Below are 26,086 nucleotides of genomic sequence, written 5' to 3'. Positions count from 1 at the left end.
ATACGTTGTTTATCAAGAAAAAGTTACAGCGCATAACTTATTTTTGAACACTGACAACAAACTGAAGAATGAAGAACAACTCAGTTACCTCCCAGTACATTGGCTGTACAACGGTGAAGCTTTAAAGTAACACAATGGAGGATTGTGCTTTTTACCTCACGGGGTCCCCCTACAGACAAAAAACGGTATTGTCTGTTACAACTGTCGCAAAAATCTTTCTGCGCGAGCATTTTGTACCTACATGATTAGGCCGATTGCTTTATTTATTATTCATTTTCGAAACTCAGAAATGAGTTGCTCACTCTCAGGGCTGACCTCCTCCTCACAGCATGCGAACACTCACACAAACTCATCAGAGTGAAGTCAGACAACAGCAGAGAGGCCGGGGTGCCGAGGAAGGGAATATAACTTCAAGATTACTTTAGCTGACGACAACTACGCTTGTTACTGTGAGTAAGTGCGATAAAACCTCTGCCAACCAAGCCAATGCTTTATCAATACATGTGATCAGCATGTAGAATGACATATTTCAATCTGCTCTGTCCGCAGTCTCTCATTCACTGCTATTATGATTTACGATCGTGGTCAACACAAGCACATCGCGCTCGCAGTGCTAACAGCAAACTAAAATGAAAGCTGTCTGTGTGTAGGCTAACACTTTATCTTAAAATGTACCTGAGGCAGCCGACCTGCAGACAGTGAGTCTCCTAAGTAGAGGGTAACAGCAGTAACAGCGCCAGGTCACCACCGGTCGGGCATCCCGCCTCCTCTTTCAGCTCTCGCCAGCGTGTGCAAGCCGGGCCAATCTTAATCCTTGTTCGAGCTCTTGTTTTATTGCGCTCCCGTTTTCTTTTCTTTGTCTCCTCGGACAGCACCTTCACTTTCTTCCTTTTCTTTGTTGCTACAGCCATGACAACCACATCTAACTTCGTTCACCTCAGTTCAGCTACGCTATTCTAAAGAGAGGAGGGGGATATGACGTATGCCGTAAAGCAGCCAAATTTTGTAGTCCTTTTTGTGTCCAGGTTCTGACCCGAACCCCGAAACTGCATAGTGCCAGCGCAAGTGAAACATACGCTCTCAAGCAATGACGTAGATGTCATCCAACCTATTGTGAGTTGATGTACCATCACAAGGATCTTGGATATATATTTTGAGGGCTCAAAAACTCCATTGAGTTGCTTTAACTAGTCAGAATTGAATTTTAGATATTTAAAATATGGAATTTCCACCAGTCACAATGTCATTGTGGTGTGATGTATGTAAATATCTAAATTTAATATGCCAATTTAAAAGTCGACCAATGGCTTTGTGGTACTTCAGTGATATAATGCCCAAATGTCTGAAATGGTTTGTTGAAATGTTGGACATACCAGAAATGTAATAGTTAGGGTTGGGGTTGGGTTTAGGGTTATATCTGAAATAGGTAATAACATTTCATAGATATTTGTGATTGTTATTCTTACTAGTGAAAAAGGAAATACTGATGTCTATAATTAAATTAAAAATATTTGAAAATCAATTTTGACTGTAGTCGAAATGTAATTGTAACATGTCAAAGTTGTTTTTACAGATACTCAAAAGGACATTTTGACACGTGGAATTTTCATTTCCACTAGTGAAAACACTGTGAGAAGGGCTTGACATATTAATTAATTTTAGGGGTTGAGGACTCTCAAAATTGCAGCACCTTGTCAATTATTTTTGGTCAGCAAAAATAAAAGATGCAATTGAGAAAGTAGCCAGCATGTTATATATATATGTGTATATATATATATATAGGGAGAGAGAGAGAGAGAGAGAGAGAGAGAGAGAGAGAGCACATATACCATGTGTAAGTGTTGACCCTACCTGCCTCTGTGGATTTGAGTCCAGTCCTGTTGTCTCCGCCTGGTTTGGTTGGAGGCCAGGGGCCCTTCAGCTGCCCTGGTAGTATTTTCCCTTCAAGAGGATCCAGGGAGTGAGGCGGCTGGTTAACTGCGGCCCATGTATACAGCTGGTCATGCTGGGGGAAACAAAACTATTTTACTGAAGTAGAATTTGTTTTCAGCACATTTTGGCTGCTACTCCACGAGGACTGCTACAACATTGTGTCATTTAGATAATAATATATGTCTATATATGCTATTCTCTAAACAAATCTAATATAATTGCTTGAATGTTTTTCTGTTGGCCTAATATCCAAATCAGAGTACTGAAGACCACATATATATAGCACTGAGAGCAGCCTAGATTATTATGGTATGGATTCGAATGTAGCAGATTTGTCATCTAAATTTTTCTTCATTCTGTGAACTCTACCTCAACACTGTATAACATAAATAGGTTTTAAGATGAGTAACACTGTTTACGCCACATGCCTCCCCTACCTTTGTTATGTAACTTAAAATTTGTAACATCAGACAGGAGTGAAAATGAGTCATCCTCAACATTTGTTGTGTTATGGTTTCAGAATGATGAAGACAGTTGGAGACCGGTTAGATACAAAACAGGACGTAGGCTCTACAGGATGATTTTTTTCCCCCCTGGTAACTATCAGGTTTTTCCCCAAATGATGTACATATTTTTAGGCAAAGGGCTTGAAAAATAGTGCACAAAGCCGCTGTAAAAAATCTCCCCAGGGGAGCATGCCAACAGACCCCTCCAGGTTTGGGCTGAGCCCCAAATGTTTACAATGTCTGGCCTGCCAACACTAATGTTACATCTTACAGCAGTCGTATGAATATCATTCATATTTTAATGAGGTAGTTAGATAAATGAACATGGAACAGGAACCAGTGCAGCACCCAGGTAACAACTCCAGCTCATCAGAAGAGAAGAACTAATTCAAAACCACAAAGCAACAGGCAGCTAGATGGCTACTTGGCCAGTGCACTTACTACCATGGATGTTCTTTATTGATGCCCTGCAGTGTGTAATTTGTCTCTGAAGGTAAAAACACACTTTTTTGCCTTAGCATCCTGCAAAAAAAAATTTCAGTGCAGCAAGACAGATTTTTTTCCCCAAAATATCCAGACTGGACTCAAAAATCTTTGAAAAATAACTTCCATATTGCATTACAGTATGGGCTCAAGCATCACCATCTACAGTCAGATGCCTAACATCTTAATACAATCAGGTACTAAAAAATAATAGACAAAAAGCCTCATCACTGTCACAAATTAGAGCGATACAATCTTCTTAGCTTTTACAGCTTCATTAACTTTTGTTTCCTGTAATTAGTTTTCAAATGTATCAACAGTCTAGATCCAGAGGCTCTTTCTGGATGATCTCAAAGACAAGCCAATAATGGAGTAACAAGGAGCAGCGTGAATGGCAATTGTAAAATACTATATCGTAAATCTAAATTTGGACATTCAGCTTTTTCCATGAAGGGCTGTCAACTCTAGAACATACTACTAACGGAACTCAAACTGATTACAGATTTGAAATCCTTTACAACAAAGGTTAAGTGTTAGCTAAAACAAATCAGAGCTGTACCCATTCCTTTAGTATATGTGTTGTGGTATGTGTATAGTAGTATGTCTATTATAGTAGATGTATTGTGGTGTAAGTTGTGATGTTTGCATTGTAGTGCAGCGATATGTGTATTGTAGTATGTATGTTGTTGTGTATGTATTGTTGGTGTATGTACTGCGCCACACAGGACCAATAACCGCTCCTGCTCAGTGCAGTTTAACTGTAGGATAACATATGTTTCTAAAAACATTTGAGGCAAAACAGTAACAGCATCTTGGTTCATACTTTATCAGCACTGCCTAGTTATACAATTTGAGCTCAGCTTTTTCAGCATGGAGCCCACTTCTTGTTTACAAAGTCTTGTACTACAGCCATGTAGTACAAACAATGCCGTCAAATATGTTTCTGAGGGATCTGCTTCTACTCTTTTTGTGTCTGTGGTTTGTGATGGAAAATTCTACAGTACAATCTATAGTTTGAGCAACAGACTGAGAGCCAGCAAGTTCATGTGATGCAGTGGATTTGTGCTGAGAGATGAGCATCACATCCACATCTTTCAAAGAGTTGGACCAGGCTGCTTATGTGCCACAATGCTTCTTTGCTAATGCGTAGATGGGTGAGAAAATCCACTTATTTGCTTGTGGTCTTGTAAGGCCACAACCACTACTGGCCAGGCAATGATGGATGCTCCTGGTGGGTAGACTGCAATTAGCAGATCACAACCTGCAAACTTGTGAAACTGGTGTGCGCAAAAGGGTGGACAAAAAATTCACAACAAACTGAACAATTATGATGACAATGATTAATCAAATCATAATACATTATCAACATTGCATTATAATGCAATGTAATAATGCTAATGAAGTTTAAACACAAAATAAAAACAAAAAGGCCTCCATTACAATACATAAAAACACAGCACAACAAACATAACCAAGGTGCACAGGTGGCAAAAGGTGTATGAAGTGTGACTACATACGTCAAATTTGGCTGCTGCTGTGGAGGTGATGTGGGCAGTGCTGCCTCCCAGCTGCTCTCTGAAGCAGTCAGTGAAAGGCAGCAGGAGACCCATGGCCAAGATCCTGGAGCAGAGCCTCTCAGCCTCCTCCGGCTCCTCCTGCTGCTGCTGCAGGAACAGCTTCTCCAGAAGAGTTCGACCTGGACAGCCAGTGAAAACACAACCTATGTGACTATATGTGAGAACCTGACAACAATAACTACTCATGAATAGTATAATCTGTTGCATTTGATAAAGCAGTTCCTCAGACAAGTTTGCATGCACTGTAGTAAGTTGTTTCTTTCAGCCTTTGGAATGACAGCAGAGTAAGAAGACATACATAGAACATACATGTGTCTGTATTTAACAAACAGTCAACTCTTTGTACTTAAAGAACTGAAGGTTACTTTATGTTAATTTCAGTTCAGTCAGGACATTGATAGTCAAAGAAACCTTAATGCCCATTTGCAGTATTATGGCTGATGGTATAGCTGTGTTCTGGGGCATCTCTGCCTTGCCTTGGGCCTACACAGAAAGCCTAAGGCAGAGAGAGCACACCTCTCTGCCCTTTCACATGCCTAAGTGGAATGCCTTAGGGGCTGTACACGTGCCGTATTTCTTGTGCCCTTGAATTCATTGGTTTTAATACAGACACGCGGCATGCAAGCCAGAGCAACGCCATTGCGGTGCTCAAACATTCCCGAGCACAATGGCTGCACCCTGAGATAAAAAGAGTTCAACTTTTGGATTGCAGCAGCACACGCTGTATGTCATGTGACAAGGACCAACCGGTCACAGCTGATGGACTTCTTTCCCTTCTTCCATAAATAGTATTCTGTGATAATATGGAGAAGTTGAGCATTTTAGTGCAGGACTGCCAGAGATTTACATCTCTCCCACGGACAATAGGCCTACACACACACAGCACCTGGAAGAAGATCAGCTCTGCACTCAGGATTTCAGGTGAATGGGTTATGATACAGTGCTTGTTAAGGTTGTTTAGCAACCTCAGCTCTTAAAAGCTGGCGGAAACGGTACAGGAGTAGCATCCAGCGCATGACCTCGCGTTTTCCAGGCAGTTAAAGATGTGGTACATGTTTGGCCCTTTAAGGCAGAGAGAGCACACCTCTCTGCCCTTCCACATGCGTACAAGGAAAGCATGAGGCAGAGAGAGCAAACCTCCCTGCGCTTCCATGCGCCTACACGGAAAGCCTAAGGCAGGGAGAGCAGCAGCAAAGACCCCCTGGAAACAGAACAGAGCCAGCATCAATGACAAAAGAAATGACACTGATAAGTCAGACACTACATAAAAGGAGGGACCGCGGTGGAGGACAGGCTGCGGCAGTAGGCAGGCTTAAACAGTTTAAATAGGGTGCCATGAAAGAGAGTGCCCATTTGAATCATGTGACCTATCAGCTGACTCCCTTCCATCAGTCAGCAGCTCTATCAGTTGATTGGGCTGATTGAGATCAGCTGATGTAGCTGAGATGTGAGCTGAGCTCGACACTGTGTCCTGCCTGAACTAACCCTATGAGCCCTAGGCCTTTTTGGGGTATTTTTACTGCCTTTACTTTTAAGCTCATATCACAGTCATTATAAAGGCTACATACACATGCTATATCTTGTTTTTTTCAGGACAATCTGGGCTAAGCAGATGTGCCATCATTTCATGTTCTTCTATATGCCTGTATTTTATATTAATTTTTATATCAATGAAAAAAACAAATCTGTGTGACTAAATTCTTACATTTTTACATGTATCTCACCATAGCAAGTTGGAAGTTGACATATTCTGCCATATATGAAGAGGGGAGGCTCTCTGGAATCTGGTAATATAAGAACCATGATGGTGGGGCATTCTGTCACTTCACAGCTGTCCAAAACATGTGGTTTGTGCCAGGCGGACATGATTGCCAGTATTTTTTCATTATTGCAAGAAATTCCATTGACTCATTCACAAGTCAAAAATGTGTTTTATCTGAAAGAAACATGAAATATTTACATCTAAGATCATAGAAAAATAGTCAACCAAGTGCAATGATGTCCTCCAAGATAATATTTGCCACTTTGTTTGGTTGCAAGTTGGCATTGGGGGGGGGGGGGGGCACGTGTCCCCCTCAATGTATATAGTGACTACGGCCCTGTCATGCATGCATAATTAGGCTACAGTTGTCTGGGTGCGCAAAGTGGCTGGTCTTGTCATACAAAGTTTGACGAGTGTCAACTGGACAATATGGAGATATTTGCATCTTGAAAGCTGGACTACAAATGTGGATAGACAGGGAGAAACACACGCAAGCCTAAGACGTGGTAAGATATGATATTCCTCACTATATGAAGTGACTGATAACAAGATCTGTATAATAGACTGTAAAGAAATTCGTCAGGTTTTTATTTTGTAGCCAATTGATCTGGATTTATAGCGTGACAGCACAATGAAGTGTTTTGTATCTCTGGAAAGCTCTGCTCCTGCGCTTTCATGTGATATGCATGGCATTTCTGTGCGAGCCTGCATTTGCGAGTAATCCATCCAAGAGTTATGTGTCTGCAGAGCTGTATGAAAGCTCTGTTATACATAATTTTAGTGTAACTTTATCATTTTTTTTTTCGCTGTGAAAACATTGGACTACCGATAAGTGCTTGGTCTTGTCGGAAAGCTACAATTCCACATCGCCACTCCCTCTCGCACCCTCCGATCATCCTCCTCCATTCTGTTGACTGTCCCCTCCGCCCGTCTTACCACCATGGGGAGCAGAGCTTTCACCTGCTCTGCTCCCCAGCTCTGGAACTCTCTTCCACCCGAAATAAGGAACATGAGTACACTATCACAATTCAAGTCCCAACTCAAAACACACCTGTTTAAGATCGCCTTTTCCCTTCACTAACCCCATTTCCTGTCCACATCTAACTGTTTTTACTCGTGTGCACTTTTTGTGATTTTCTTTTGTAATTTTATTTTAAATTATTTTAATTGATTTTATTGTGTACTGTGCATTGTCTTTTATCCGTTGTAAGGTGTCCTTGAGTGACAGAAAGGTGCCTAAGAAATAAAATGTATCATTATTATTATTATTATTATTATTATTATTGTTATATGTGGCATATCACTTGAATCAATAGAGAAAATCAATAGAGAAGAACAGGTATGAATTTGGACACACTATGCGTCGTTCGGGCCCATAGGGCTAAGCTTTGTTCAATTTTTTAAAAAAAAACTTTTAATGAAAGTATTCTGAATACAAGGATATATTGTGTAATCATATTTCCTTCCATCCTGCCCCTGTCTTGCATAAGCTCGTATGTACAACTAAAATGCGTGCGGAGTAGAAACTCTGTTGGATACTTATGGCCAAGAAATCAGTCTTCTGCAGAAATCTAGCTTTGCAAAATCAGGTGTCTTTACTCCCCTTGTCAAGTTCTGGAAATTTAGCTTCTCAGGTATATGTCATCCAAAATACTCCAGTTAGCATTGCACTCCTATATCATTGTCAGATTTACTATGGACAGTTAAAAAGAGGATCAAAATCAGCAGAGCCACAGATATCGTCTCTCTGACAACAACAGTTTGGCATGAACTTTGGGTGTGGTACAGTAGCAAGGAGCATCTAATGTAACCTCGGGTCACTAGCCTCAGGCAGAGATAAAGAGTGTGACATATTGTAGACATTTATCAGATTTCACAAAGCTCCCTCTGGAGACACTAAGCTTTATATACCTTTTATCATATATGCAGTAATAGTGCTGAACACCTAAAAACTTTGATCTAAAAAATCAGTGGAGTTCAGATAACTAAACTACTTAAACTTCTACTGTAATCCTGAAAATGTTGTATGACTGTGGCAGCAGTTTGGTAGAGTGATAAAATGTGACAACTGATCAACTGCATGTAAAGGGGAAGGCTGCGATCATGTGACCAATGCACTGACGAGAGTCAGTATGACAGCTTCTAAATGCTTTTTGTCTTTCAGTTCTTGTTGTTTTTACTTATTCTTCCTGCAAAAGGCTTCTAGTATCTTTGAGATTCTTGGGCTGTCGTGCATACACTGCTCTTTTGAGGTCTATCCACAGATTTTTAATGATGTTTAGGTCGGGGGACTGTGAGGGCCATGGCAAAACCTTCAGCTTGTGCCTCTTGAGAAGTCCATTGTGGATTTCAAGATGTGTTTAGGATCATTGTCCTGTTGTAGAAGCCATCCTCTCTGGATCTTCAGCTTTTATACAGATGTTGTGATGTTTGCTTTAAGAATTTGCTGGAATATAATTGAATCCATTTTTCCCTCTGTCTGTGAAATGACAGGTGTTCTTTTTTTATGAAATTCTGCATCCTTTTTTCTCCAAATATACCTTTGTGTCCAAAAAGTCCTATTTAAAATTTATTGGTCCACAGGACTTGTTTCCGAAAAGCATCAGGCTAGTTCAGATGTTCCTTTGCAAACATCTCACTTGTGGTGAGGATGCAGGAAAGGTTTTCTTCCAGTGACTCTTCCATGAAGGTCATATTTGTACAGGTGTTGCTGCACAGTAGAACAGTGCACCACCACTCCAGAGTCTGCTAAATCTTCCTGCAGGTCTTTTGCAGTCAAACAAGGTTTTGATTTGCATTTCTAGCAATCCCACAAGCACTTCTCTCAGAAAGTTTTCTAGGTCTTTGAGACCTCAACTTGACCTCCACAGTTCCTGTTAACTGCCATTTCTTAATTACATCATGAATTGAGGAAACAGCTACCCGAAAACACTTTGCTATCTTCTTATAGCTTTCTCTTTCTTTCTGTCCATCAGTTATTTTAGTTTTAAGAGTGCTAGGCAGCTGATTGTTGAGACAAGTACTTAGAAAGTTTTGAAATTTGCATCGCCTAGCCTTTCATAACAACATAGTGCTAGTAAGCTAATTAAGGTCTGAGACCTTGGTAAAGTTTGTCTGAGAGCTCAAATGTCTTGGGGTGCCCAAACTTTTGCATGGTGCTCTTTTTTCCTTTTTTCACTCTTAAATTGTACGAAACAAAAATAATACACTAAAACTGCTTATAAATGTTGGAAAACATGTTTCATTTTTAACTTCATGCCTTCTGGAGATCAGTTCATCTTCAACTCACTTAACTATTCACAGTAAACCTTTGCATGCCACTGTATGAACTGTTGTATGAGGGTTCATTGCTTAGTGTGTTGTTTAGAGTTTGTGTCCATTCCATATTTCTATGAGACCAGAGGTTGTTTCAAGAATTCTAACCTAATTATTCACAATACTAGTTTCTTATAAATGCCTGTAGGTGATGACCCTTACCTCTGCACCCTCAAGAGAAAATTGATTACAACCTTGCAGTCCAGATAGAAAAGCCCAGAGCGCCTCAACAGTCATCTTTTTCACTTCATACATTCATGATGTGTATTACAGTAAAATGACCAAATTGCTGACTTCTATTTATCTTTGTTTTTGTGATAAATGTACAAAAGACAAAGGTTATTCTGTGAATTTAAGGAACAGCGCATGCGCAGGCATAGATCAATGAAAAAAGGTTGACCTCGTCTCCAGCTAAAAATACCTTTATGTATTTATTGATAGCAAACCAGTTGACACAAATGCTAACTGCAGTATGCCAAAACTCAACATCTATTTTTAGAGGATTAACTACATGCTTTTAATGCGCCAGAGAGGTTATGCCTGCCATGTATTGATATTTTTATTGAATAATGTTTTCACTGACCTGTAGGTATAGAAACATTGGAGGTACTGTAAGATTCATCTACAGGAGATTAATCAGTTGTTCCAAAACTACTGAGGTGGAACAGCTTGTGTACATCCTGTCAGAGATAATGGTGCTTGGAATCAGCAGTGTCATTGTGGTTGCTGATGTCTAGCTGAAGAAATCCAAAGGCATCCAGTTAACAGCATACAATCAATATTTGTGTGTCCTCAGAGCTGTTAATGCATACTTGTTAAATTAGGTCTCCTTCTTTGTTTTTGCCCTCGGGACACAATAAATATCATCTGATCTGAAACTGAGACCGCTCTGTACTCACCTGTGAAGACGTCCTGAAAGCCGCAGGTAGAAACCTGTCCACAGGAGGATCTTCTGGTAGCACAAATGGGTTGACTGCCTCCTCCTCTGTAGCCCACCAAATATTCTCCTGAACCTCCTCCATCCTCCTCTCTGCTCCTCATCCTCCTCTCAAGCTCCTCCGTCCAGTCAGCCGAGCGACTCAGAGGCCCAGCGAGGCTTCGAGAGCGCTGCCTACGGACCTGATGACCCTCAGCCATCGTCCTGTTAACATTAACATTTCAGGTTAGCTTTACTTTGAAAACAGATCACAGTCATACAGTTAAATAACACAGGCCAAATTACAATGATAAAATCAAAGTAGCTTTCGAAGGACCAAATCAGTCTTCTTGCATTTTGCTATCTATTCAGTATGAATCTTGTGGTTTTAATGCAGACTATTTTTCAGAGTTTGCTGTGGTGTTTCACATTTTTGTTTTCATTACTTTGAAGCAGTCAAAGGTTAGTGTTACTTCAACAATAAAAGCAGGCATCATACTAGCTAGTGAAGGAACGCATATCACCAGGATGTGGCAACTGATAGAAACATTAGTCTAGAGGAGGAAAAGGCAGGTATACTTTAAAGCCCTTTCCAGACGTAACATATGTAACATTGCTGGCTCATCTATCTGTTAAAGTGATGACTATTTGTCATTCAGACAGAGGTGACTTTCACACTAATGTTGCTTACAACTCTGACATGACAGGATATTTATGGAAAGAGCTGTGTGAATGCTGGCACCTGGTGCAGGAGAGTTGAGAATGAGACATCAGATTCATGTAAAGGGGTGTGTGCATGTCTGTAAGGGGCTTAAAGGACAATTCACCCCAAAATCAACAATACATATTTTTCCTCTTACCTGTAATGTTGTTTATCAGTCTAGATAGTTTTGCGATGTTTGCCTTCTCTTGGACTTGGACTCAGTTTGTGGTGCTCAAAACGGCAAAGAAATACATTTGAAAATTGCAACAGCAATGTCTCTGACCAGAAATCATGGCTTGGTTACTCAAGATAATCCTCAGACCTTGCTGTGAGCAGTTTAATTGAGGGAAGGATTTTCTTTCTTACAAACTACACCTGCCAAATGAATCACCGCACAGAAAAAAGTGTGCATCTACTTACTGATGAGAGGCTACTGCTTGCTCACCTGAGGTAGTTACTGTCACAGGTCACAAGCACAGGCCTTTCATCCATGAATATTATGCATGCTGCGCTTTCTTTGGCAGGTGTAATTCCATATAAAGATGATAGTTTCTATAATAAAACTGCTCACAGCAAGGTCTGTGGATTATCTTGAGTAACCAGGTCATGATTTCTTGAAAGAGACAGTGCTGTCGAGTTTTTTTAAAATGTATTTCTTTTGCACTGAGAGCTTCATAAGCAGAGTCATCTAGTTCCATTATACTGGAGAGAAGGCAGACATCGCCATGACCAGTATCTCCAACACTCAGCAACTCATACCAAGACAATCTAGACTGATAAATGGCACAAGAAACATATGTAGTTTTGCTTGTGGGGTGGACTGTCCCTTTAAGTGATTTTGGTGAAAGTGCTAACTTGTGAAAAAACACTTGAATGGTATTTCCATCACTGATGTGAAATATTTAACCTATTTGTGGAAAAAGTATTCTTGATATAATTTTTGATCATTTAAATCCAAAAACTGTAAAACTGTGGTGTAAGTACCTCCAATTTAGAAGCTGTGAACAATATACATCAATTTTAACCACTCCAGCAAGCAGCAATTATCCAATTCCAGCTTAGCAACAATAACTACATATGGCAGGCCTGTCAGTCTTTCACATTCTGAAGTGGTCTGCAGCTGGCTCTATAAAGAGCCATCTACACCCATCTGTTAGTCCTCATCCTTAAAGTATTTTCTGAAGTAAAAGTGAAACACCGTTTGAAAATATTAACAGCATAAATTGTGCCTCTGTGTCAGCCCAGTGCGTTACATTTATATATTTCATACATATCATATCAATGTTTCTAAAGAGACGTGGTATATGAGCTGACTTGGTCACTGGGAGGGGGAGGGATGGTGGACAGCATGTAAGCTAGGCAAGACCCTTGCAAAGCTGCAGACCACTGTTTGAGACCAAAAGAAAAACACTTGTGTTTTAGGGAGTCATTACTTTGTTTCCAGCTGCCTTTTGAGGCACCAAATGTGGATGTTTTGTAACCTCTCATTATTTTCACAGCAGGAACAGTGCCACGAGAACCAGGTGTTTTTTGGGGTTTCCCCCATATCTGGGTGCTGTATTTTCCTAACCATAACCAAGTGGTTTTTCATGCCTAAACACGTTAACCACAGCATTGCTGAAATGTAAATTTTCAAGCAAATGCAATGTAGGATATCCATGGGTTGCAGAAATGTATATGCCAACATTTTTTTCTGGCGACTGGGTCTCTGTTGCTTTTACTTATGTGTTTCTGTGGTTAACCTCTGAACGAGTATGTTTCTTTATAGTACTGCATAATATTAGGGATCACTAGCTCTACCAGCAAAAGAAGAACATTGCTGTCCCATTATCTTCATGACTTCCCCACTGATCAACAGCAAGTGAGGATACTGACTTTTTACATGGGAACTCTTGGTTTTTGCTTCATACACAGTACTTAGTTAACACTAAGTTAACACAATATCATGTATGTAGTTATTAAAATGATATTTAAGATATCTTACCAGGGTTTTGATTTTCTTACGAGTCAGGTTTTCAGCCAACTCAAAGAGCTGACATTAGTTAGCTAGGTAGTTAGGTACAGCTAAACTACATCTAATGAAATCTACCAGAAACAATATAAGTCAGCAAAATAGACAGTCCAAAATGATCATCTGCTTTTGCCTATTTCAATAGTAAATATGCCACTGCTATTGTCGCAGATGTACAGTGTGAAAATAAAATGTTTGACAGGCATTGCAACAGTAACTAATTGGGGGCGGGGCTGAGTGATGGTTCATTTTCACTTTATTACATTGTGGGTTTATTTCTATAGCTCTGGGTATTATTTCAATCAGTTCTGATAACATTATATTCACTAAGGTATTGCTGAGATCTGGGAGCATGGTGACATTAGCCCATTACATGGCAAGACACACAAGCAGTCAATCAGACAGGTTTTTAAAAAGCCAGCAGTTTAGATGTTATGTAAACCACTCTATTTGAAGATAAAATCCCAACCACGCCTGAAATGTTGCTAATAATCCCTCATTGCTCAAAAAGATTGCAGCAAGAACAGTAGATCAGAGTTCAACCAGGTATCATGAAGCTTTCCGTTATAATTTCATAATTTTGCAATTTTGACTTCCAAGTTTGACCAACCTGGGGTTTTGGTCACAACCTGCCTGATTATCAGACTCTTTAGGTTTCTTCTTGCTGTCTGACTTCTTTTTAGCATCAACACATTACCAGACCTCAGCAATTAATTACATTGTTGAGTACCAATAATAAGGGAAGATGCCCAAAATTACTACAATAAGACCCAAATGGTAGTAAACTGTAAATATCCTCCTTATCTAACAAAGGGAATCCATGTTTTCCGCAACGCTGCTTAACATCACCTAATGACTGTTAAAACCATTTATGGCTATGGTATGGACTGTAAATAAAGACGGACGACGCACCTCCACTTACTCTCACTGTACACAAATGAAGCCAAAATATCACAGTTATAGGGGAGGGGCTTCCATTTTGAGCTGTGACGTCGCTTGGACCCAGAATCTACACGGTAGCTATCGGGAAGTGGAGCTGTGATGTCAAGTTCCAGGTGTAAATATGGACAGTGCAAGCAGTGTGGTTGCATTGGGGCCCGTGGGGTAAAGGGCCCTATAGAGAGTTGGGAGAAGAATGGGCACAATTCAGACTGCCTCCTCAAAAATGCAACTGTAATTACATAAGAAGCCATGTTAAACAGAAAGTATGCCATTTGTGGTTTATGCCCTCAAAAAGGTCAAGAAGGCCAAGTCAGTAGCAATCTATGCCAAAATGTTATGCTTATTCTACGAAAACTATAAAAGCTAAAAGTGAACTACATAGTTACTCATACAACTCTACTCTACTTACTTTTTTCTTTGGTATTTTTGCCATATACAGATGATACAAAGATGACTGCTGGTGTGTTATGGTGTTCAGTGTTAATTCCTTAATTGATCATGTGATGAGATGCTGGAATATATGGTAGCTAATTTAGCCACAAATCTGGCACCGGGGCCATCATGACTACCTTACGCCACCGAGTCCCGGCCCTTACACTAGTCCAATCCAATGGCAGGCAGCACCTTTGATCACAAGTGCACCGACTGACTCATGCAAGCTGTCAATCATGATGTCATAATCCCTTTATATAGCATCAAATAACTTTTTAAAACCAAACTTAAATGATAAACTAACACTTGACCATACATCAGTGTGAAAAGAGCCACCTAACCTACCTACGTTTACCTTGAGTTTTTAGTTTGGCCCATGTTCTATCTGCTAACATGGAGGCTGCAGGGCTTATGACCTATACTACAGCCAGCCACAAGGGGTCGATCAATATGTTTTCACTTTTTTTTCTGGGGAGCTGTTGTGCCGTCCATATATAGTCTGGTTAAAACCAAATCCAACTTTATGTTAAAAAGCATCATATGAGCAGTTATATCTTCATGCAAGAAATTAAACAAAATTAAATGTATGTTACAACACCACAGGTACCTGTGGAGGTGATGGTTGGCTCTGCGCGGGGACAGGGGGCTGTGGGAGGGGGACAGGGCTGGGGACTGTCCTGGGGAGCTTAGCTGTCTCGTGGTAGTCTTGATGTAGGAGGGGAAGATGGGAGGGTAGGGTTTCACCACAGGGCTAGAGGAGGTGGATGAGTGGGTGGACCTGAGGAGTCGTTTGGCCAGGGTGGGGCTCTCCTGGGGAGGCAGGAAGGACACGCTGCTCCTCCTGCACTCCTGGTTGGAGGGGGAGGCACTGGTGCTGGCAGCAGCAAAGTGGTGGGATTCGGATCCAGCACTCAGGCAGTCCTCTAGGGACTCTGCACTGGTACCCGAGCCCAACTGACCCTCACCTTCTCCAAACACGGTCCCTGAGCTCAGCACTTCGGTGGGTTCTGGACTTTTGATGTGGCTGTCTGCGGTTGGAGGACTGAGATCCACATCCACCCCGGGCTCCCTCTCCTCCTCTACTTCACCTCCAGTTTCCTCCTCGTCCCCCGAGGTTTTCCCAGCACTGTCAAATGTGAGATCAGGGAAGCTGTTAGCACTGGTTGTCATGGCGACAGGGCTGACTGCTTCCCCCCCTGCAGTAGCCATGGTGATGTCTGTGTGAGGGGGCTGCTGCACCCAAGCATGCTGGTCTTTTGTGCCTGTGGCAACACAAAGAGAGGCTTCTCTCTCCCTCTGCCCCTTCCCATTTAGCTCCGGATGCTCCACCTCCTCCTTTTCCTTCTCCTCCCTCCTCTCATGCACCTCTGTGTACGAAGGGAGGTGTGGTGCTGGAGGCTGGTCCGCGTGCTTGACAGAACCAGACAGAGTCCCTGTCTCTAGGAATGACAGGGCATCAGAGCCCAGCTCTAATTCTGGGGTCAGGTCAAGCACCTCAGGAGGAGTTGATTTAATGACCCCATTACTCTGATTCCTCCTCTCCTCTCCTCCTCCCCAGCTCAAATCCCTTTCGCCCCCTTCCTGTGCTTCCACAATTGAGTTAACCCCCCCATGCTGTTGGTGCTGAAGCCTTATAGCAAGCTGGATGTCTGCAAGCAAATCCTCGTGGTCAGCTGCTGAGTGGAAGCTGTATATATCTGTGTCCGACCCTGAGCTCCCTCCCTTCTGCCCTCCATCCTCTGCGGGAGATGTTGCTGCTGTCGAGGCTTTCCGCTGCACCTCCTGCCTCTGCTCCCGCCCGTTTCCATCCTTTCTCCCCGGCTCTGGTCTCTTTTTCTTCTCGGCCTCAGTGTCTGACTGTCCAAGCTCATCTGCAGACATTTCAGGTGTTTTTGTGCTGTCCAGTTCGTCATGTTGAGATGCTAAAACGTCCTCCTTTGAGCCTGTTACTGATGAACACGCGTCTCCTTTCCCTTTCAGGTTGCCCTTTCTCTTCCGGATGGAGAAAACAGAGGACTTGGACTCTGATTTGTTTTTCTTCTTTCCTGGTCCTGTGCCATGCATCCCCCCTCCTCCTCCTCCTCCTCCACTGCCTGCTCCTTTACCTCCATGCTTACTGTGGAGTTTCTTTCCTCCTTTTTTTGTGATGTCCCCTCCTCCCTCTCTCCATCCTTCATCTAGCGAAGGGTAGCTTCCATTACCCGATGCTGCTGCAGCTTTCTTTTGCTTAGCCTCCTGGTTGCCCATGTTGATGATAAGCGTTTGATGCTTTCCTGCCTCCTCTCAGGTCATGCCTATAGGAGCTCCTCCTGCCTTGGGGAGCTTTAAGATGCCTGTGCCTGGAAAAGGTAGAACCGTCTTGGCCTAATCTGTGGATGCTCGTCTGGTGGAGGAAGAGGAGGAGGAGCTGCTGGTGCTAATGGTGCTTTTTTTCATGTCTCTGTTGTGCGACGATCTTCCTTGTTGTTTTCTGGTGACGAAGGCTGGCGTGGCAGTGATGTTGACGCTGATGCAGGAGAGACATAGAGCTCCCTCCCCCTCTCTTTCTTACCCTCCCCCTCCTCCTCCTCCTCCTCCTCCTCCTCCTCTCCATCTGCTGAAAGGAGTGACGCAGGCACTGCGTGCTCAGTGGAGCTCTGACAAGGAGGCAGACTGGGAGAGATGCAGAGAAACTGGGACTGGGACACAAAGCTAGGCCTGCCAGCAAAAAGAATAAAAAGACCCTGAGAGGAATAAAGATGATGCTGGCGACTGTGACACTGTGCTGGAGCTGACAGGGTAGGGGGAGTGGGTTGAGTTGGAAATGTGCACCCTCCTCTTGGCTGAGCATTCTCATTTGGTCTGTCACTGCAGCTAATCACACAGTTGCTCACTACATCTCCCAAGATTCCCTGATTCCTGCCTACATCACCCATAATGCAAAGTGTGGGTTAGACTCCAGTAAAGGGACCTCTCATGCAGCTCTGTGTCACTGCAGGTTCTTACATCAAATATGGCCTTCATTTTCTTTTTATCAGTTAACATACACAAATAATAATGTTTCTTCTAACAAAAAGTAAGGCTGTGTCTTTTGTTTAATTTCAAAAGTAGTCATTAAACAACAGTTTTAGGTATATAACGCTCACTGTTAATGGCGTTTTCATTGTTATTTTGTTATTTTAATGATCAACATAGTTGAAGAAAAAAAACAGTCTCACCACAAGGTTCTCTCAGTAGCTGTTGTGGAGCTTTTGATGACATCACACGATCCTCCCCAACTAATGGAGCTCTCACGGAAATGTATCCAGCTGGCACCGGACATCAATATGACGTCAGAAAAACACTGGACTCTTACACTGAACAGACATTAAATTTCCCAGCTGGCACACGACGGACCTTCAAGGTTCAATTGTGGTTGAAATTATGTCAGTTGCTGTTTCAACATTAAAACAACTTTGAAACAATGTTTATTTCTTATAGTTGTAAAACGGTTAACAAAATTCTCATAAATCAACATTCTGATGTTTCAACATTGAAACAATGTTGAAAAATTTTTAAGGATTAAAAATTTTCAAACAACATTGCAAAATCAACGTTGATTCATCCCAGAAAATCATAAAACATAATTCAGCAGTGATTTAACCATGGTGTATGACGTTGATTCAACAGTGAAGAAACGGGGCGTCGGTAGAGTAGTGGATAATGCCGGTGCCCCATGTACAGAGGCATTGCCTCGCTGCAGTGGCCGCAGGTTCCAATCCAACTCGCGGCCCTTTGCTGCATGTCAGTCCCCACTCTCTCTGTCTCCCCATTTCACCCTCTGTCCTGTCAATAAAGGCAAAAAAGCCAATAAAAATCACCTTAAAAAAAAAAAAAACAGTGAATAAACATTAGAATGCCATCTGGGTCATGGTAGTGTGGTGGTTAGCACTGTCGGTTCGTGGTTCGATCCCAGGTGTGGGAGCCCTTCTGTGCGGAGTTTGCATGTTCTCCCCATGTCAGCGTGGGTTTTCTCCAAGTACTCCAGCTTCCTCCCACAGTCCAAAGACATGCAGATTGGGGATAGGTTAATTGGTGACTCTAAATTGCCCATAGGTGTGAATGTGAGCGTGAATGGTTGTCTGTCTCTACGTGTCAGCCCTGCGATAGTCTGGCGACCTGTCCAGGGTGTACCCTGCCTCTCGCCCGATGTCAGCTGATAGGCTCCAGCCCCCCTGCGACCCTCAAGAGGATGAAGCGGTTAGAAAATGGATAGATGGATGGATGCCACCTGGGTTCGGCTGGAATGAAAAATTACAATTTTAACTGTCTAACAACGTTAGAATTTCACATTGTGTGAATGTTAACATTATTACTTTTGCAGACATTGGATTTTGGTTACCTAACAACGCAACTATCATCAGTATTCTACGTCATATTGAGGTTGGCATTAGACACTGTCAAGACAATGAATGTTGGCCACCTGATATCACAACCGAAATTTAGCCAAATATCATTGTAGCCTCTGAGTAGCATTCAGATTTAAAAAAAAAAAAAAATCTTAGCACTTTATGGATTTCTTATCCATGTCATCTCTGTTTATTGTTAAGGTAAATAAATCTTGTTTTATTGCTCTCCCGTTTTCTTTTCTTTGTCTCCTTGGACAACACCTTCACCTTCTTTCTTTTCTTTGTCGCTCCAGCCATGACAACCACATCTAACTTGGTTCACCTCGGTTCGGCTACGCTACTCTAAAGGGAAGAGGGGGATATGACGAGGAGCAATGCATGACGGAGGTGTCATCCAACCTATTGTGAGTTGATGTACCATCACAAGGATCTTGGATGTATATTTTGAGGGCTCAAAAACTCCATTGTGTTGCTTTAACTTGATCAGTCCACAGGACTTGTTTCCAGAAAGCATCAGGCTTGTTTAGATGTTCCTTTGCAAACTTCTGATGCTGAATTTTGTGGTGAGGACACAGGAAAGGTTTTCTTCTGATGACTCTTCCATGTAGGTCATATTTGTACAGGTGTTGCTGCACAGTAGAACAGTGCACCACCACTCCAGAGTCTGCTAAATCTAAAGTTTGGATTTGTATTTCTAGCAATCACACAAGCACTTCTCTCAGAAAGTTTTCTAGGTCTTTGAGACCTCAACTTGACCTCCACAGTTCCTGTTTACTGCCATTTCTTACATTATGAACTGAGGAAACAGCTACCTAAAAACATCTTCATCTATCTTCTTATAGCCTTCTCCTGCTTTGTGGGCATCAGTTATTTTAGTTTTCAGAGTCTTTTTAGGGGTCATCCCTATGTTTCCCGGGTTCAATGTTCCCCACTTAACCCTGCAAAAAAGGTTCTCTGTTCCCCGCTTACACAAAAAGGGTTCTGTGTTTCCCGCTTGGCCTTTGACCTTCAACCACAACATTCTAATCAGTTTATTCTTCAATCCAATTGGAAATTTGTGTCAAATTTACAGAAATTCTCTGCAGGTGTTCTTGAGATATTGCATTCACAAAATTGAGAGTGACAGTGACCTTGACCTTTGACCACCAAAATCTGATCAGTTCATTGTTGAGTTCAAGTGGACATTTGTGCCAAATTTGAAGAAATTCCCTTGAGGTGTTCATGAGATATTGTGGTCATAAGAATGGGATGTACGTACATATGTACAGATGGATGGATAACCTGAAAACATTATGCCACAGCTATTGCCAGCGCGGAGGCATAATAAAACACAGGCATTGAAATTTTTATTTTATTTTTATTTATTTTTTGTATTCTGATGTGTTTTCACATCACAATCTCTTTATTTATTTATTTATTTTTTTACTTTTTTCAGTGTTAGTTTTTTCAGATGACAGTTCATTTTTCAATCTCTTTTTCAGTTTCAACTTTCTGTCACTGATTTGGCATAAACATAACAAACAAACCAAAAAACTGACACTGAAAGAGAGTGACATGACAGTAAAAAATCAGAACACTGTCATTGAAAAACACAACAGAATGAAAAAAAACCACAAATAATCCACCATTTCTCTGTCAAGTCAATGCTGTTAGATCCTCAACCAAAGAAAGAGATGTAAAATCTCCACCAAGTTTCACCAAACTGAATCATCATTGATATTACAAACTAGATCAATATATGTAAAAATGCTAATATTGTTCATTATTTAGTATTTACTGCTCTCAGCATTTGGGTACTTCTGGATTTATGTTGGTACACTCTGGTTTATATGGAAAAATCTTCTTCGAATGTCATGTGTACAGCAGCATTAACTTAACTGTGATCCACAAGCCACTTGATGGTGCTATTGCACCAGTATTACAGTGACACATAGCTGCAGAGATGAAGAAGGGGCACACGTCATATCAGAATCTTTGTATCTTTACAAATATTTTAGTATTCATGGGTAAATGTGTCAAAGATTATACATTTGATTTTATTGCTCACACGCTTACACATATATTAATGTGAACATCAATGCAAAATGAAAATTGTGTACACAGTTGAGTTGCACAAATTAACAAAAGGGGCACTGTGAGGTTTTCTTGAAAACAGACAAAAGTTATGTTTACATTCAGTGTTACTTATCAAAACTCAGTCTGTATCTTTGTGCTCTAACACAAGCCCAGAGCTTCTCCTTCCTCAGTTAACATGTGTAAAGCCAATGTCTATAGCATTTTAAATGCAGAATTGTTTACGTACATGTTTACTACTTTGCCATTTTTGTTTTCCCCAACTGTGTCGGCACATCGCAGCTAATCATAGCACTGCTGTTGCCCTCCATATGACACCACCTGTTGGTCAGCAGAATAGAGCAACATTATTGCTAGAACTGTGTCCTTGTTCACATGCACAAGAAAAATAAAACTGACCCGCTCATAGAAAAGCAGCTCCGTAGCACTGTTAGAGGTCAAAAACCCCACAGGGAACCTTTAACACATGAATAAACAAACACACAAGTGCAAATTATTTACTCTTTGTTCTTAAAACCATGTATATATTATCTCACAACAGTATGTAACGCTTAGAAATATTCTCACATTATTGTCACTGTGCAAACAGCTGAGGTGAATCAGAAAGGATGGTGTGCTCTGCATTATTTGATGTCATCTGGTAAAACAAGGCACATGGGTCTAATTAGTGAGTGTGTAAGAGAGTGCTTGGGGCTTTTAATTTAAACGTGTTTAATCATCTACAAAGTAAACCTTAACAGCCTCAAACCTCAAAGCTGAAAGGACTAATTTTCACTCAAAACAATTAAAACCTGTGGATGGATCTGTGAGTGTAAAAAAAAACTCAACTGACTGCAGGCTACTATTACTACTAATCACTCACACTGAACACAGCTTGCACAGAATAAATCTTGTTTATAATTTCCTTGTAAATTTGAAAATGACCAAAATCATGTGCAACACATAATACAAAGTCAATTTTATAGACAAGGTCTAACAGTGTTCTGAGTATATTATACATTCACACAGGACTATATAACAAAATGAATTCATAAAAAAGGCTCTCATGCAGATTTAATCACAGCATTTCTGAATGTGCTGTGTATAAAAAATGAAAATAAAGCAGTATTAATAGCAGGACAATTTCTGACTTGCTTTTTCTGGAGTTTTCAAATTTCAAAGCAACAATGCTCCAAGCATTGCAAGTAGACTAACACACATTTGCATGCATGATGTACATTATGTCATGTATTCCAACCAACAGAACAGGGCACTGTCACTGGTAGTTGTGCCCACATAAGCCCTCCCTCAAAATGTGCTTTGGTGTATCAGTACCATGTTATGAAAACTGATGGTTATCGCACCATGTTCATTTACTTATCTACAGTATAACAAAAAAAATGCAACATGATAGAGAACCTCACCTCTGTCTTATCTCCTTACTATATAATGATGAAAACTCTGTCTGTGTGTGGGTGTGTGTGTGTCTCTGTTCCACGTTTTTCTCCTGACTGACTTGGTCAATCCATGTGAAATTTGGCACAGTGGTAGAGGGTCATGGGAGGATGTGAATGAAGCAATATCACACCACTTGGCCAAAGGGGGGCGCTATAGCAACCGATTGAAATTGCAAATTTTGAAGGGACATATCTTTTGCCCCGTATATTGTAGAGACATGAAACTTTGCACAGAGATGCCTCTCCTCATAAAGAACAAATTTGCCTCAAGAACCCATTCCGGTTACATAGATTTTCCGCCATTTTGAATTTTTTTGAAAAACACTTAAAATCGATCTCTTCCTAGGAAGTTTGACCGATCTGCATGAAACTCGGTGAACATAATCTAGGGACCAATATCTAAAGTTCCCTCTTGGCAAAAGTTGGAAAACTTACTAAAACTGAGCTTCTATAAGGCAATGAATATTGCGGAGGGCGTGGCTCATCACATAAAGGTGTATAACATCTCAAGGGTTTCACCGATCACCACGCAACTTTGTAGGCATATGACCACACATAATCTGAGGGGACCCCTCCATTATTGACCCCATCAAACAAAATGGGGGCGCTAGAGAGCTAATTTCTTATCTAGGCCTAACCGCCATATCGATTTTTACTAAACTTGGTAGATATGTAGAACAGGACGCCTCAAGGTGACTGGAGAAGTTTAACTCTAATTGGCAACTGAGTGGCGCTATAACAACAGAAAAATGCTTAAAAATGGCTAAAATGCGACCGATCGCTGTGGCTCCCCCTGTGGCCAAATGTTTTGGGGCTTTTTTTCTCATTTTTGGTATGACTAAGTCATGGTATGGTATGCTGTACATAACCACAGAAACTGTCAGTGTGTCATTCTGTCAGTCAGTCATTCTGTCTGTCCCACGTTTTTCTACTCACTGACGTGGTCAATCTATGTGAAACTGCACATAGGCATTGAGGATTGGCATAGGTAGAAGGTGACAAAGCTACTAATGGGTATGGACTAGTTTTAGTTATTTTCAAAGGGGAGGCTGTTTACATATACCATAAAACATAGATTAAAAGGCTAGTCCCATTTAAATGCCCATTCCCTTTTACTAGCCTTACTACAAAGTTTTGACAAATAATGGCTTGTCTCCATTAGATGCCTGGTCTGGTTGCCAAGCAGTCAATTTTTATAGACGTTTTTTGGATGTATAAAAACAGATTGTTGACTACACACTTAAAGCTAACATCAGTTAGCTGTTAAGATTGCACGTACATATATAAATGTTTAAACTTTTGTCAATATGGAGATGCTACACTTTGTTAGCTTGATTGATTGGATTTTAATGAAACCATGAACTCCAGAGACCGTAAGTCATTTAGATTTACCAGCATGACGAAAAAAATAAGTGGTAACTCCCTACCTCTGAATTTAGTCAGAATATGTGTCCATTCCTCAATAACCCAGTAAGTTATTCATATTTCTTTAGTCCGTAAGGGTCCACCAATGAAAAGAATCAAAAGTGTTTTTATAAAAATGAATCCAAGTTATGAATATTGTTTTAACAGGATAAAGTGGTGTTGTATTGGTATGCTAGATAGCGTGAAACATGTTATATCATAACACATAATTGATTCGAAGACTAATTTTTATACACATAATATTCATATATATTTATCAGTTTTGTGTAAAAGAAATTAAAGGACTGTCCCATAACATAAGCCTGCACAGTTCAGTGCTATAAGCAAATAATAGCCCGGGCTACTAAGTAAAGTTTTACATTTATAAAAAATAAAAAATAACAAAAAAAGGTCTTACGTTTCATTTGTAGTAATAAGATGTTTGTTCAAACAATGAAAAAAACTTTTTTCATTCTTTAAAGGGTCACTGTCATCTAATACCATCTAAAATCTCATACTGTTGCAACTCTAGCCCATAACACTGATGTTGCACTGAACATTGCCCTCACAATATGTATGGCAATTTAACCAGCAGAGGTGGGATGCTGTTTTTATTTCTAAAAGTTCCCTTAGCATGAATCTGCACATTATTACACCATTCTATAATACTATAGAATGGTGTAATAATGTGCAGATACATGCTTAAGTATAAAGTATGTACAGACAATCAAATGAAATAAGGGTCAGTGCTACACAGTGTTACAGTTTTCGCGTGACAATACATTACTGTTATTCAAACTCTACAAAAACTGAATAATAATCAAGCTGGCCACCTAACTTAACAATGATATCAACAGGAATCGAATGGCTGTCTATAATCCAGTGTATCTATACTTGAAAATTCTATTCTAATACTGATTTTGTTTATTCTATTTCAGTAAGTGTGCAAAGTTTAGTCCCTTAACAGGGTACTGCAAGAGAGATTTCAAAATATTTCTAAACTAAATAATGGCGGTGATACTGAATTAGTGTGTATTTTAAGTAGTTTTGCCAGGTTATCAGGTAGACCCATCTCAACCTACTGCAGTCTAAAACAAAAATGAACGCACTCTTTTTTTTCCCCCAGTGAGAGTTAAAGAAATATTCTTTCAAAATAGCACAATAAATTCAACAGAAGCACAAACTACAGCCTCATAATTGACCATAAAGATAATGAACAAGTCTCTCAATCACTTAAATAAATTAGCAAGGTGTAACAAGTAAACTAGCAACTGACTTTATGTCATAGCTGACATCCAGGGTACCATTTATAGAAAATCATTTTTCATTGTTCATCTTAACTGAAAGCAGATGTGTAAATATCCTAAATACCTGCAAACCTTTAAATTGAAAAAGCCAAAATTTAAATGAAAACTGGCACACACAAACTGGACAACTAATCCTATAAGGTTATCACATCCTTGAACAAGTTCACTATACCTCTCTGCCTAGATCTGAATCTGAAAAGAGGGTCTAAGTCTAAGGCCCTTCTGGTTGCTCAACAAGGCTGCATTCATTCATTATAGCCATGGATGTATAATCACAACTGGATACAGCGTTCGAGGTGGGGCCACATTTATTCCTAAAAAGTTGCTCAGTGGCGCCAGATGCCAAAAAAGTGTGATTTCTGAAGTATGAAATTACCTGAATCTTTTATATCATTGGGCCCATATAAGTGACTTACAGTGGCTGAGCAGCTTAGTTTCGGTTTAGCCCTAAGCTAACTTGAATAGGGATAATATGATTTTGGCACTGCTCTTCTGAACTTAAGGAATGTTATTTGACTGAATGAATCTAATCCCAATTGTGAAACGAGTCATTTCTTTGGGGCTGTGAAGCTCAAAAAATGTATTAACTGACTTAGAGACATCTCTTTTACAGTGTAAGTCTTGGGAGAATAGTCTTCTTGGGGCTACTGGCATCATATGACAGACGCAGAAGTTGTAATTCCACATTTGGCCTATATGTCAAATTGGCATCAAAACCCAGTACTGTTCCTGGGTGCTTCATTATACCCTACAGTGCAAAATGTTAGAACAAAAGCATACTGAAAACTGCTGTTTATTGAGCCTAATTAGCATTTGGTTTATCATGTGGGAGCAGGAATGTGCTTCATAAATTGTGTTGGAAATGTTCCATTTGATATTGATAGCCTGAAAAGTTCACAGCCCCACCAAAAAATGTTGTA

General features: G+C 40.6%; 1 protein-coding gene across 1 annotated transcript in view; it reads right to left on the bottom strand.

Annotated features, from left to right (window-relative positions):
* The window catches only part of fmn2b (formin 2b), a 49,922-nt gene extending 32,816 nt beyond the window's left edge, over positions 1-17,106 (bottom strand). The window contains exons 1-4 of the mRNA XM_049563829.1: positions 15,187-17,106; positions 10,475-10,716; positions 4,439-4,617; positions 1,852-2,005 (exon numbers count right to left, since the gene is read on the bottom strand). Of these exons, the coding sequence (XP_049419786.1) occupies positions 1,852-2,005; positions 4,439-4,617; positions 10,475-10,716; positions 15,187-16,826 (2,215 nt within the window). The 5' untranslated portion in view covers positions 16,827-17,106. The remainder of the gene's footprint in view (positions 1-1,851; positions 2,006-4,438; positions 4,618-10,474; positions 10,717-15,186) is intronic.
* Between the last annotated feature and the right edge of the window lie 8,980 nt (positions 17,107-26,086).

The sequence above is a fragment of the Epinephelus fuscoguttatus genome, linkage group LG20 (genome assembly GCF_011397635.1).
Source record: "Epinephelus fuscoguttatus linkage group LG20, E.fuscoguttatus.final_Chr_v1".
In the NCBI taxonomy this organism is placed as follows: domain Eukaryota; kingdom Metazoa; phylum Chordata; class Actinopteri; order Perciformes; family Serranidae; genus Epinephelus; species Epinephelus fuscoguttatus.
The sequence above is the reverse complement of the archived record's forward strand: the minus strand, read 5'-3'. Positions and strand labels throughout refer to the sequence as shown.